We start from the raw sequence: 15,779 nt of genomic DNA, 5'->3' as shown, positions 1-15,779 counted from the left end.
ATTGATATTCACAGATACTCTGTGCTGGTTATGATAACATATCCAGAGGCCTTACAGTCATACACTATCTAGAAGACTTCTTGTTGATCAAAGATAACATATTTTTCACTAGAAGCCTCACGGAAGCTTAGTCTGGTTGACCACTTGGGCGTCCCAGTACCCCATAAGAAACAGAAGGCCCAGACACTATTATCACATTACTGGGCATACGACTTGAGTCGGCATGCATACACGCAAGTTACCACAAGACAAGTAGGGAACATTCTCAACTACATGAATCACTACCTCCTGCTTAGTACTTACAACTGCAAGGAACTACAATCCCTACCAGTTTCCTTAATTTTACCATGCCAATCATACCACAAGACCACTCTTTCACATCAAGAGTACTTTCCCCTTTTTTCCACACTTCCAACATGACGATCAGAGGATGTCCCTAGACACCCCAGCAACAGCAGACCTGCACATGGGGGGGAATTTCTTAACCACTTGGCATGGTAAAAGCATGTTCCTTCCAGGATTGTCTGACACTTCTCCAACCAGAGGGTCAGACGCGGCATCTACCACAGGTTTGGCAGCGATCTACCGGGAACGATCTCTTTGGAACTGTTGGCCATGGCATCCATATTTGGAAATTTTTCCACCACCTCAGCCCCTTTGGGGGATCTACCCCATTGTAGCAGCTGCTGTGGCATGGGGTAAATCATGGACAGGGTCATCAATCCGTTGTTACTCAGACAACTAAGCACATGTCATATCATCAACAAACGCCACTACTCATCCATAAGGTCATGATATTTCTGGGCATCTCACTTGGTTGGCCACTTATCACATTTCTTTTACTTTCATGTACCAGGTGGGGGTATACATCCCTGATGACAATTGTCTCATTTATATTCCAGGCATGTTCATCATACGCTTTCTACAGCCGCCCATACAGTCACGGCCACTCTTTTGTTCCAGAGACAAAATCATGGATTAGACATTCTCATGCAGCATAGCATGCACTATCCCACCTAACACTTTCGTCCCATACTTGTAGAACGCATAACACAGGTTTTCACCTGGCTTAAAGAATCTCATTGGAACACGACATAGCTCAACCAGTGTCATAACATTTCTCCTAGGTTTTGCTTCTTTTTGCCACCTTAAACTTAAACTATCTCACACACCATTAATTATATATTTTACAGGCATTCAACAACACAGGATAACCTATGGCCAAAACTACTGTAACTTCATGCTATCATACCAGACAAGAATATACTCAGAGGTTTTCAGGAATTCATTCCCCCACGTTCCTCTCAGAGATTACCAATAGCCATCCAACTTTTCATCCTTATCGGACCTATTAGATCTACAACCATTCAATTATACTACAAAGTCGGCCATTACCAGCCATGCACATTGCCTTTTATGCCTTTCTCAGGCCAGAGAATCCACTACCATCACCACCACTCAGACAGATCATTGTCTTCAACGATCCCACGTACATAAACACATATATCATTACCTATTGGCTCTTCCACATTCCGAAACGAGTCAACACGCACCAACAGTAGAGATAACATACTATCCTACCCACAACAAATGGTGTCCACTTTCGGTCCTAGATTCCTAACTTCAAAATCCTTCCAGGAATTAAATACTGTAATGCATTTAAGGAAATGTCTGATTAATTTGTATATATTTGTTGACTGTATTAAATCTTTGATTATTCATTTTTGCCTTCTTTATTTACAGGCCTACCGTATCGTCAGCACAACCGACTTGCTCCCTTTATACTATCCTAGGCTTATGCTGGATGCTTACTCCATATACGGCTATTTGCCCCTTAAACAAGTATTAAGGCCGTTTGGCCTGTATTTGTGGGAGGGGCTTAAATTAATTCACTCCCCTATATAAGGGACACCCCTTACCTGACTCATATCGCTTGAGGTCAGCATCAGAATGACCCTCCCACCCACTCCTCATTTCAACACTTTCTCTTTTCTTTCCATTTACTTTACTTTTTTACTCCTTGGTGGGCCCTCTTTATTTACAGGCCTACCGTATCGTCGGTCTCGGCACACCACAACCGACTTGCTCCCTTTATACTATCCTACGCTTATGCTGGATGCTTACCCCATATACGGCTATTTGCCCCTTACACAAATATATATATATATATATATATATATATATAGATCAAAATATATATATATATATATAAATATACTGTAATGGTTGTCATTTATAATAATAGAATGCTAAGCATACATTTGTCATGCCAATATTTATGGTTTAGGGTGATGCCCTCTTTTTATGTATTTTTTGCTGTCTGATTTGAAGCAGCAATATTGATTTCAGCTGAGCATGAAGAGAGAGTTAAACTAATTTGTTTGAGATAGTGTGATTTTTTTTTTAATTTTTTCCCCCCATTCTCAGTTCTTTGTGTCGAGGTAAGCAAGTGTTGGCTTCAAATAGCCATGTTAAAGGATTACCTCAAGTACTATAAACATTACAGCCTACTGTGATTTAAGGAGTACACTGGACCCGTATCCCGGTAACAAATCCCCACTAGACTCCAACCCTCCTTGCAGCTCTGGATGACAATGCCATCACCATTCATTGGCTGAGAGTGTAAGCTGATCATTCTCAGCCAGTAAATGACATTCAGATTCAGTGCATAGAAATATGCATACATTTGTCTTAGTTAGCCTCGTTCCAGGCTGGCTAATATCACCCCAATCATGCTGCTGGCTGTTAGAGCATCCCTTTAAATCATGCACATCTTTATTTTTTAGTTGGGTTTTCTTAAAAGTCCGTTTTCAGAGTTAGATCTTCATTGACAGGCTCCAGAATCACCGTAGTGTGACATAAAAAAAGTTTAATTTTTTTTTAAGGGCTCACAAGATCGTGAGTACAGAGGTTAATTTAGTAAAAACCAAAATAGCTTAGTTATGTACAAGTACACCCGGTGCATGCAAAAGGCTTGTGTACTTTCTCCTGTTTTTTCCCTGTCCTTAAATTGTTTTACAATAATTAAACTCCAAGCTATCGAGACAATTTGTGCCAAGTACCTGTAGGATCAAGTCATTGGACAGAATTGGAGCAAGAAGGCTCCTCTCAGCATGTAGTGCATTAACAAGCAAAATATTAAATACACTTAGTGCCTTAAGTACGCCAATAATTGCTTACAGTACATTTTGGGAAAGAACACTGATTATAGGCCTGACTAGGTTCCTGTATAAAAATTACACTTAATCTAACAGTAATTCAGTAGATTTAAGCATCCATGTATTTCTCCGTGGAGCAATCAAGCCACATTTTCAAAAATGTACTTTTTTTTCTAATGATGCATTTCCATTTTCAGCAAAAATTGAATATTATAGTGTGTTCTCATAAATGACCTGCCCATAAGAATTAGGTTCATTTATTTCACATATTACATTGAACATTAGTCACATTCTGTTGTGTTCTGTTAGGTTTGTTATGTGTTTGACGGTTTATCTAAAAGCTTTGTGCTCTACAAAGTTCATTTACCATATAATGTTTTATTGAAACTCATTTGCAGGTTAATACTTAAGCCATTTGTGCAGAATTATGCACAATTACGGTTTCCATTACCTTATTTTTTGATGCTTTTAAATAAAACCTTGACGTTTTTTTATTGTTTTAGCGTAGACTGATAGTTTCAACTATTTTAAATGTTTAAAAGTGTTTAATGTGAATATGTTGGCAAAATTAAACTTTACATTTATTACTTCAATGTAAAACAAAATGTGTTATGGTACGTAAAATGTAAAATGTTCTACAGAAAATTCATTATTGTGCAAACATAATTAAAAAAATATTAAACTAAAAACAACAGTGAGGTCGAGCGCTAAATAGCCTCAGTGTACATGCATTTCACACAAAATCTTGTAATATGTCCTCTTTGGTCTTTAAATACAGCGAAACTCAAAATATAAAAAAAACATATAAACAAAGATCATAGTGTAGTATAAGAAAAAACAAACCTATAAAAATAAAGTGTATTCTAACCACCCACACGAAGTAGAGCTAATAAACTTGCTTTTAAGGGACAAACCGATATAAAATGTAAAGTGACAATTCAGGCTTAAGATGACTCACTCTTTTTTGTTTAATGCATTACATACAAAAATTTGTAAAAATCATGAATTAAAATAAATAAATAAATAACATACACTCGAAACTACTTCCTCAAGCCAGCAGAACAGAAATGATGTTCAATTAACGTCCTATAGTGCTACTGTGTTTGATGGGCTTCGGAGATTAGTTCAATTGTTAAATTCTTATGTATACAATACTATTCCCCCCAAAAACTATTAATGATGTCATAGACATCATATTCATATATGTATTTCGGATCAAAAATGGAAATGCTGCAGGTTGGAATGGAGAGGCAAAAAGTGCAGACTATGGAGCAACATTTATTAAACATTGTATTAAAAAAAAAAAAAACAACATGCAGCTAATGAATTTTAAGAAATGCCCCAAGAGATTTACTATACCATAACCTACACATTTAGGGTTATTGTCCAGGATGAAACCAGGCTACCATGCTAAATACATACCATTCTTGGTGATCCCCCAGTTGACACAACCTCTTTACTTTTTCTTCTTGCATATCCATTGCTGGCTCAATTGCTGGCTCGATACATAGAAGCGGTGATGCCACCACATGAGCACCTGGTGACGTCTCAAGGCTTCTCAAATCTAAAAACATCATTCTGAAGGGAGCCAAATGTGGGGACAATATTTTAACCCCTGAGTCTTGGATCTCTTATGTGTCGCAAGCCATTATTTCAAAGATAATTGTCTTTTTTAGTCTTGGGGTTATAAACATAAAGACCATAAATAAAGAAAGAAATAAAACTATGGTTTACTGGGGAGGGTTATCTTTGAGGGATCATGGCATCAGATCAGAAATGACTAAAGGCCCCCAAGGCCTCTTGATTTAAATGAAAAAACATAATACATGCCATTTTTGTATTAATTTATTCAGGTGCTCACTGATCACCTAGATGAAAAAAAAAGTACATTTAATTTTAAATAACACAAGGCTCAGTTTAGCTCCCGTAGACTATATTTCAATTAAATCTAATCAGATTGGGTATCTTTTTTTTTATCTCAGAAGGAACAGGGCAGTATAATAAGCTATACATTTTTTTATTATTATTTTTTGGGGACAAAACCACATGGTATAATTTAAGATTTCCCTTGCCTATGACAACAGAAAATATAGATATTATTATAAGACAGGAGGCAATGTTTATGCATTAACTTCCTTCTTTACTTATCAATCATCAAAGAAATAGAACAGACACAACCGAGCTTGATATGCAAATGTAGAACGCTCAGTGACCAATCAACATGAAGCATGTATAAAGCAAGTAACCCCTAAGAATCTTCTTTCGTTCTGCAAAAATCAAGCAGAATAGAATAACAGTAAATTCAGAACAAACATTGTGATGAAGATTGTAGATTATAATAGTTAATGCCAAATTGACAAAATTAAACAAGGGTGGGTTAGTAGGGCAGGATAATGTTTGATCCCCGTCTAGAACAAAATCTATATTTTCTGTCCCTAAAGACTTATTAAAATCTTACATTTTATAATGTGTAGGAGGCTCATATTGTGCTAAAAGCTAACTATACATATACAAACGAGTTATAAAAATGCTATAAATTACAGAATTACTCTAAATACATGCATGTCAGGTTTGAAATAGAACATTTTAGATGTACAGTTAGAAGACCAATTTGAAGCTTTAAGTATGTCAGCCAAAGAACCTCGGGTTTGAAAAACTTTAGTTAACACAGCACTCCTAGAGAATGAGAGCCAAATACAGAAATGTCAATACCTGCCACAGATGTAGTTGATCTAAGCCATCTAGATAAAGTAGGAGAGGAGACAGGGAGAAAGACATTTGAAAGGAAATAAGGAGTTGAGGAAGGACAGGATTTCTAAAAGGTTCTGTTTCATTTTCAAAGGCCTTCAAACATTTAACTGCACACAGAATGATCTGGAAAGGAATGATAGAATACAGATCGAAGACCAGACTTACTACGTCTAATGAATTTTAAAACAAACACCATTGGAGAAACATTGACTATGTGATAAATCTAAAGCTTTAACATCTAAAACACGTTTAAAAAGGGATCAGACGTAATAAAGCACTAAGTTGAAAGAATAATCATTTTAAACACAGAGAATCATTATCTCCCCAGGATTCCAATAAACGGAGAACCCAGGTGTGGTAATATTTAGGACATGGGGGTGGTTTAAAATGTATTCATCTAATCAACTTGAAAACCAAAGGAAGTTTACTTACAGGAAATCCATTGATGTGAGCATGGTTCGAAGATATAGCCAATCTGTGCACATTAATGGAACAATAAAACTTACCCGAATCAAACTGGAACAATAGCAAATTCATGATATTGGCAACATTGATCCACTTCCTGTTCCATGCACCCAAGTAGCCAAAGTCTTTCGGTTCATTCATAATTACCTCTGGTACTTGGAGAAAAAGTATGCTTCTAGTTGATTCTGAAAATTCTGTATCAAATCCAAGTGACATTATATGAGGTATGCTAACAAGTTCAATTGATTAAACAGGATTAGTGGTTGGAAACTCCGAGAGGGAATGTGAAGAATATCAAGACAAGCTAGCAGAATTCTCAGAAAATCAATAAGCATGCTCAGTAATTTAGGAAACCAAGGGTGCATCTTCCACATTGGGACCATGAGTATTATTGTCACCTTCTGAAACAAGCTGTGGAGAGGAAATCGAGAAATCATGGCAAATGATAAGGTAAGCATCTTAGCCTAATGTTACGCAGGGATAGAGATGGCGGTAGAGATGAAACACAAAAAGATCAAGGAAAACTGGTCCCCACAGGGATGTTAATTGTCCAAAAACAATAGAGTTCCAATTGATGTTATCTGTCAAAAAGCAAGAATTCCTGTCTGCTATGGAAAGACCTGGAAGATAGTCCATTCTCAAAAGAATGTGCCAATATAGATAGAAGTGCCAAAAAATATCTGCTTGAATTTTGGACTTTGTCCCATTTAGGCAGTTCACATATTGCTGCTAAAACATTTTCCATCTTGAGAAGCAAACATCAATGAGTTCTCTCCTTTGCAAAACTTCAAAGAGCAAAAAACCTGCCAACAATTCTGGGCAATTGATGTTTAAACAAAGTTAATCTATGGGCTATTTCCCTGTTTGGTGGTAATGGAGTCACACTTAGCTCCCCAACCCAAACAACTGGCATTAGACTCTATCACCAGGTTAGGGAGGGAACTGTTGCTTTTCTATACCATCTGTGCATGTGGTATAGCCACCACAAAGGTTCCACACTTTTTTTCTTGAGGGATAGAAATTTTGTTGCAATAACTTACCATTGCAGAGATGTTGCGCTTTTAGTCTCTGGAGTGCTCAATAATGAATTGTTGAGGACCAAATTGATCGCTTTCTGAATGATCTTGAGTTTTTTAAAGAAAGACTCAAAGTTGCAATTAAAGAATTTATTAGAAATCCTGAAAACTAGACCACTCGAGTTAGAACTAGGGTAGATTCTTATTAGAGCCCTAGATTTGTGAGAAGTAAAATGGTGCTTTGTATGTAAGTATGAGTGGATTGTATATTCTGAGACATTATAAGACTGTCGTCTAGGTAAAAATCGTTGTGACTCCTCTGCTGCCACACCACCATTGTAGATGATAGAACTAAAAGATTGGCGTCTTTCAAATTGATCTTTATCATCCAATCTCTATAGATTAACAAATTGTGAAGGAAATTAATTCCTTCCCTCTTGATGATACCTCACGTAATTATTTAGATTGCATTTGTTGATAACAGGGCTGTGGCCTGAAGCCATACTAACAAGAAACAAATTGTTTATAAATCCTGTGGTTTATAGAGGAACTTGAATTATAGCATCATTGGAAATTAAATCTAAAACTTTCCGATAAACTAGAAGTGTGTTTTGGGAGGAGAATTGAATCAGACATGAAATCGGAGACTGTATCTAGTAGTCCCTGGCAGTGTCTTGAACCCATTCATCATTTGTGATAAGTGCCCAGATATAGTCTTCTGACCCTCCCTGGGAAGAAGGGTTATTTAGAGTTGTACTTAAGCAAGTTTGTGGTCAAGAGGCTCCTCTTTGACTTCAAAGTTTCTATGGTCAGAAAGTAGACCAAACTTTTGGACCCTGCCAGATATTAGCTAAGTTACTGAAAAAGTCACTGTTACCTCTCCTAGCCCTACCAAAATCTTTTGTTAAAAACTTTTTTTAAGAGAGGACTGAGCTTCGTCCATTGAAGTGAATATATTCACATCATTGTTTAAATCTTTATTGAAAGATTCTTGAAAGATTCCCCAAATAGCAAACCGTCCACAGCTATTTAAGCTGTGGGTCAATTTTCAAAGGAACTGAATGTCTACGTTTACTTGACATGGCACAATTAACATTATCCAAAAAGCATATGGCTCGTTGAACCCAGTCACCTAAAGTATTGGTGTAAACCAAAAGAATTGTTCTGCCTCTTCAATCAGTTCCATTATTTTAGCTAGAAGACTTACAACACCCAAAAGCTTGCTATAAATGTAATTATAGTATGATACAATTCTGGGGTCTGTTACACCTTTCTTGCAATTAGGATTCTTGGGCAATCTAGCCACAGCTTAAATTTAGCAGCTTGAGCTGGTCTCATCCACAGCTCCATATATTTGCTTATGAGAGGCAGGGACCCATTAAAAAGACACTGGGTGTTTGATTTGGTCAAGATAAAAAAGGGGTTTTCCCTTTGAGTCCAAAATTACAGATTCTGTAATATAAGTATTATATAAATTAACTGACTCTTCAAATACTGAGTTCATTTCTTACGAAACAGATTTAGAGTCTCCAGAATGTGAACTTAGGGATGAAGAGTTACTTGAAGAGGTAAGGAAAGAATCAGGTTTACTTTGTAATATGACCTTCCAAGCCAATTTCTCATTCTCAGGAAGAGGGATTTGAAAGGGCAATAAACTCTTCAGTATTGCAGAATAAGCACACATCATCTTTATTTTTGTGGTCTTTCCCAGTAGAGTGGCTTTTAGCATGCTTAGGGGAGTTAGTAACATTATCGAACCAATGCTTCATTTTCTGGGTGGCCTTCCCAGACATCCTCATACACTTGACTAGATTGCGCTCAGACTCTTCTGCTGTCCAAAATCGATCAAAAGAAGTCCTAGGCTTATGAACAAAAGTCTCTTGCATATAATTCATTGGATTCAAAATAGCATTAGATTTATTTACAGTGTCATCTAAAATAGTTTGAAAATGTGCTTCAGAAATAGACTCACTGTCGACAGGTGGTGAAGAAACAGACATGTCCATAGCAGGTCTCTTTGGAACTCATAATAATAAACAGTGGTAAAATATCAGGAAGATATGGAAACCCGCAATAATAGTACATGAAAAAACAGTTGAAAAGCCCCTTTTTAGATTTGTATTTTTTTGTGAAATGACAAAAGAAGCTAACTATTTTTTTCTATTGATTTAAACTTTATTTGCATATTTCTGTAGAAAAACACGGAACCTTATTCTCTGTTTCTACTTATTTTAGAAAAGTTGCCTAATATCATTGCAATGATTTTCACTAAAGAGAAGAGACAAAAAACTGTAGAGAAAATAAAAAAGCCAATTTTTTTTTATTTGTTTTATTATTGTCTGTTATTAAGTAAAATTGTTACATTTTTTTGTTGTTGTAGCCTTTTAGCCTGTCAGAATTTATACATATAATAATCATACATTTTGATTCTGTTGATTCTACTGAGAAAAACAACATATAATTTACGGATGTAACAAACTAAAGTATTGCTTAAAGGTAAGCGGTAAAGAAAAGCTCAAAAATAGCTTAGCACAGGATAAGGAAATACTTAGCTATTGAAAAAAAAATGAGTAAAACTGAAAAAAGCTAAATGATATTTTTTCACAGTGATGCTTATAATAATTCCTACACAACTAGCACAGCATTTAGTTGTCACAATTTTGGGAATACCTTATATACCTAGGATTTGGTGTGCTGGGACTGTGAGATTAAGAGCTGTTATGGAACGGAACATTTCTGCACAAAAGCTTTTATAAAAAGCAGACACTTCTAATGCAATAGTTTTATCGCTAGTCTCTGACAAAGTTTGCTGTAATGTTTCAAGGGGTGTTCTGCTCACGCACACGCGCACACACATAGACATTCACTGAATTTTTGCTATAAATTCTATAAACCTGATGTGGGCAACAAAAATTAAAACTCGGTATACAGTGTCAATCATCAGATTAAGCAATGGCACACACACATAAACTAAAGTGGGAGCAACCCAGGTTTTGTAGAATGTGTTTCCAAATGTTTAGTTTTTGTTAAATAAACAACTAAAATTGTTTCTAGATTAATTGTTTTTTTTTTTTTTGTATTTCTCCCATAGCAGATGGTCCGGGAACAATACACAACTACAACGCAAGGAGCCAGCCTAGAGAGGCCAGAGAACGAATATGTCTATAACATTGGAATTTACGGCTGGAGAAAGCGATGCCTATATCTATTCGTATTGCTCCTCCTTATCATCCTAGTAGTAAATTTTGCTCTGACTATTTGGATTCTTAAAGTAATGTGGTTTTCACCGGTAAGTGATCTCTCTTTTTAATTGAAACTGTTTTGTATACCTTATAAATTGCTGTTTTGCCATGATTTTATTTTCTTAACTAAAAAATGGACTGTCACTTCAGAGGTAAGGGCATGTTCTTATAGATAGCTAAAGCTATTCTTCCGTCCTTTCTATATTTATTTGTGGTCATGGACAAAAAGCCGTGTTATAGTAGTAGTGGCATAAGTCGGTTGTGGTGTGCCGAAAGCAACGTTCGGGTAGGCCTGTTAAAAGAGGGCGCACCAAAATTGAATCGCTTGATAAAGTGAGCGGCGGATGGGCTGAACCAGGAAGTATTGGCCCAGAGGAAGGTGTGGCCTGTGTATTGATAGGCCGGATAGCCCTTACAACAACTACAGGCTCAGCCTTTCGAAATATCAAATGGAAGGCAAAGCCTGGCATATTATGCTAATTAATATTCATCCCATGATGCCATGTGTGCAGGAATGCAAATACAAAGAGTAAAAGATGCTGAGCACATGTAGCAGACAGATTGTTTGGAGTTGCAGCAGGAACAAGTATGGTTATCTGCAACTCCAAGTTACACAATGATAGTTCCTCTGATTTCTGGGTATAAACCAGGGCACATTTGCAGACTGCAACATCTACAAACCAGGGCACATTTGCAGACTTCATCAGCAATGTCCTTTGAAAAGCACCTTGGTTTTAGCTAGATAACTGTATTCACTATACAATATTAACATTATTTACAAGAACCCAGTTTTAATTGTATTTCTGTTATGAGTGGCTACCGGTATTTGTCCTCGTGGACTATCTATTCTTAAACTGTTAGAAGTATTGCTAGGTAAGGATGCAATGTAATGGAGATAATTCATATTACTGCCAATGACAAATGTTTACATTGCTCTCTTGTTACAAATAACTGCAGCAGTTTAACTTAGTTTTGGATATTCTCAAAAAGTTTATATAATCACTATAAATGTGTACCTTCCTTAAAATCACTGCAGAAGGTATTTAATTGTAGGCAGAAAATAGATTACTTTCATTTTGTAATTTCAAAATCTTTTATAGTTTAGTGCTTTTATTTCTATTTCTCCCTGCCTGATTACTTCATTAATTAGTGAGTTAAAGATTTTAGTTTGAGCCATTATAATAAGTTCTAGAGAAGTAATGTTGCAATTAATCATTTTTCAATTGATGTTAATTATTATGGAGATCAGTCTGCTAATGTTCCATGGTGTCTTTTACTTCAATGTGAGTCTCTGCTTGGGTGTATCTGCTAATTGTTCAGTTTGAAGTTTTATGAGAATAGAGTAGTGTGACAATTAATGATAACGTTGTATCTTTATTGCACTTCTAACACTTTGTTGTTTAGTGGTGGACACTACATTCTTCCAAGGTGTTTTCATTTATCTTGATAAATATACTACCAGTGCATGTTGTGCCGTTACGTCATCATCGTTTTGTTGTACACGCCAGAATTCTGTATTATTTGGGAGGGTTTGCGAGTTTCACCTGAGTTTGTTGTTAGTTTTGATATCGCTGGTAATAGGTTCAGCTGCGTGGCAATAATCAAAAAAGGAAGAGCTGACAATTAGTTATTAATAATGGCTTTGGCAAGCAGAACTGCATAAGAAGGAGAATGAATGAGTGCTCCCATTCGCATGCATGTACACTATCAGGGTTATTCAATAAAGTAAGAATTCAAAGGGAATTGCAAATTCAAAGTCAAAGTAGCCAAACTGGAAAAATTCTATATGTCAGCTGTGCTTTTAGTTCAGAAACCCTGACCTTAAATAACCCTGTATGACACCAATGACTACCAAAGCAACCAACCTCCAACAACTCCTTACGGATCTTGAGCTAGTACTGCTGCCACTGCATAGCTAAATGGTTTCTTTGGCAGCTATTATAAAAATAACAAGTCCAACATCCTTCTCTGTGGTCCACTATACATGAATAGTGATGTTTGCACTACGGAAAATGTATATATCTAGAATTTATATAGAGCAAGAAGCGATTCCATAGTAACTGTAACAGCAAAGTTATCAATTAATATTGATTAATCTCCTTAGCATAGAGATGCATAATATCCAAATATCATGTATTTGATGGGATATTCTAGATTTCAGAGTCCTTACAAAAGTTAGAAGAAAAAAAGAGACTTGACGGAGAAACAGCCGTATGCTATGTTCCTGCCCTCGCACATACGGTATGTTGGTCACTCTGTTCTGTGCGGGAATACGTGAAAATTGCTAAGGAAGAGGCAGACAAGATTTTACTAACATTCTGAACAGTCAAGCTACTGTTACTCCCCGAAAGGGGAGAAGGTGAGAAACATATTGTTGTATTCAATGCACTTCTGACTGGTGTCATGAAATATTTGGGTGATCTGTTTATTTCTTCTGAAGTAGGACCCTCCACTGATTGCAACTGTACCTGAGGATGAGTACTTTGGTATTAAAAAAACAAAGGTTTTATACCATAGTTGGATGTATAGATAATACTGATAATATAAATAAAAATGATTGGATAATTTGTTTATAAATTGGTGCGCTAAGACATAAATTAAGGCAATTGTTAAGTAACCAGTGTGTACTAGTAATACAAGACTAAAGTGAATTCCCAGGTCACCTCCATTATAAAGGAGAAAACACCTCGATCCATAGGCCAGGAAAAAGTTCTTTATTCCAAAGTGAATGTACAGTTAGGACACCAAGGAGGAGAATGAAGATCATGACTGACGCGGTTCAAGTCATTTTAGTCTAGTGTTCCTCTTCTGTTGCAGAACCTGCACGCCTCTCCTAAGATTCAGGTACATTTTGTTATTCTACACCTTCTAACATGTAATCTTGTTGCCTCCAGCTAAATATATTTATATATTTTCTTCTAAACTTGTAATACACTAGAATGAGGGGCTTTGTTCATGTCACATGCCTAGTGCTGAAAAGTGTAAGTAACCGGTGACTTTGTAGAAGCTTAAAAATTATTTCATAGGGACTGTAAGCAGTGCATATTGTTTTACATCACTAGCCATACCACATAAGCAATGGGGTAAGGGTAGAGCTAATCTGTCCAACACCCACTCATGATGGTCACCTTAGAGAACCATAGTCTGAAATTAGAGGGACAAAGGTTTAGAAGTTATTTCAGGAAGTATTACTTTACAGAGAGGGTAGTGGACGCATGGAATAGCCTTCCTGCTGAAGTGGTTGAGGTTAACACAGTGAGGGTTTTCAATTCTCTTACCGTTAAGGACCAGGGCTGATTTTATATTTCTGTGGTGTTTGTGTTTCGCTGTAGTTTTTCTCTTACTCATTTACTGTACCCACAAATATTATATACCTTTTTTCTCGCCATTAAATTGTCTTTCTAAAGATACCATTATTTTCATCATATCATATAATTTACTATAAAACAAATGATAAAATATGATGAAAATTTTTAAAAAAAGCACACTTTTTCTAACTTTGACCCGCAAAATCTGTTATGCATCTACAACCGCCAAAAAAAAAACATGCTAAATAGTTTCAAAATTTTGTCATGAGTTTAAAAATACCAAATATTAATATGTTCTTAGCTTTTTTTTATGCAAGTTATAGGGCTATAAGTACAAGTAGGACATTGCTGTTTCAAAATATATATTTTTAAAATGTATCAATAGTGACATTGTAACACTGTTATCTGTCATACATCTCTGAATCAACCTTCACATGCACATATTTTTTAAAAGTAGACAACCCAGGGTATTCAATATGGGCTATGTCAAATCTTTTTTAGTAGCCACTTGGTCACAAACACTGGCCAAAGTTAGGATTTATATTTGTTTGTTAAAATGCAAAAAACAATTATGAACGCTAACTTTGGCCATTGTTAGTGACTAAGTGGCTACTAAAAAAGACTGAAGAAAAGAAAATGTTACCTGCGCTTTCTCCTTAATCCCTATGTATATTTAGACAAATGGAGGTCATTTAGTTGCTCCAATGGCCATTGGAGGGAATGACCGCCTGCCAACGTCAAGGCAGACCCCCCTAAGCGGGTCCTAACACTGACCCTTCAGCCTGCTTCCTTGAGCTTCTGGCAAAGATATCTCTAATGAGACAGAAAGGGGTATTTTTTTATATACACCCCTATACTTATTAACCCTTAATAGGGAACACATGGGATGGGCAGCAGCATTGTAACCAGGCTGTGTGATACAAAAGGCTGTGTAAAAAATACCCCTTTCTGTCTCATTAGAGATATCTTTGCCAGAAGCTCAAGGAAGCAGGCTGAAGGGTCAGTGTTAGGACCCGCTTAGGGGGGTCTGCCTTGACGTTGGCATTCGGGCATTCCCTCCAATGGCCATTGGAGCAACTAAATGACCTCCATTTGTCTAAATATACATAGGGATTAAGGAGAAAGCGCAGGTAACATTTTCTTTTCTTTGGTTTTTACTATATATTGGGGCTGATGTGTATTGTAGTCGTTGCTGCTGGCCCAGCAGTAATGGGACTAAGCGCAGGACTTCTCTTTTTGTATTTGTATTTACTAAAAAAGACTGAACATACACCATTTGCAATATCTTGGGCTGTCTTCTTTTGCAAATGGTATGCCATGATGCAGGGTATTTCTCATTCCTGGGCTACCATATACTCTCAAAGACAACATAACCAATGTGGCAAATTTTAATGTGAAAAAATAAAAAATCTTGCTTTATATTTAACCCTGTAACTTTCAAAAACACTATAAAACCTGTACATGGGGGTACTGTTATACTCGGGAGACGCTGAATACAAATATCAGTGTTTCAAAAAAGTAAAACGTATCACAACAATGATATCATTATTGAAAGTGCCGTTTGTGTGTGAAAGATGCAAAAAACTTCACTTTCACTGACAATATCATCGCTGTGATATGTTTCACTGTTTTGAAACACTAATATTTGTGTTCAGCGAGGACTCCCGAGTAAAACAGTACCCCCCATGTACAGGTTTTATGGTGTCTTGGAAAGTTACAGGGTTAAATATAGTGCTAGCAAATTAAATTCTCTGGACTTTTGGCAGGTCCCCCAAATTGCAATCAATAAAATAACATTTTTTATTTATTTTTTATGATAATATATATACGTGTGTAATT

The 15,779-nt window shown here is 36.4% G+C and overlaps 1 protein-coding gene across 5 annotated transcripts in view; it reads left to right on the top strand.

Annotated features, from left to right (window-relative positions):
• SGCG (sarcoglycan gamma) overlaps window positions 1–15,779 on the top strand; it is a 263,284-nt gene that overhangs the window by 108,931 nt on the left and 138,574 nt on the right. For 3 of the 5 annotated variants that reach the window (XM_063429762.1, XM_063429779.1, XM_063429796.1), the window contains exon 2: window positions 10,482–10,679. In XM_063429762.1, coding sequence (XP_063285832.1) covers window positions 10,482–10,679 — 198 coding nt within the window. The remainder of the gene's footprint in view (window positions 1–10,481; window positions 10,680–15,779) is intronic. The other 2 variants (XM_063429771.1, XM_063429787.1) reach the window with 1 other exon arrangement.

Source organism: Pelobates fuscus, chromosome 1, assembly GCF_036172605.1.
Source record: "Pelobates fuscus isolate aPelFus1 chromosome 1, aPelFus1.pri, whole genome shotgun sequence".
NCBI lineage: Eukaryota > Metazoa > Chordata > Amphibia > Anura > Pelobatidae > Pelobates > Pelobates fuscus.
Note: the sequence above shows the minus strand (reverse complement) of the source record. Positions and strands in the feature narration are given on the sequence as shown.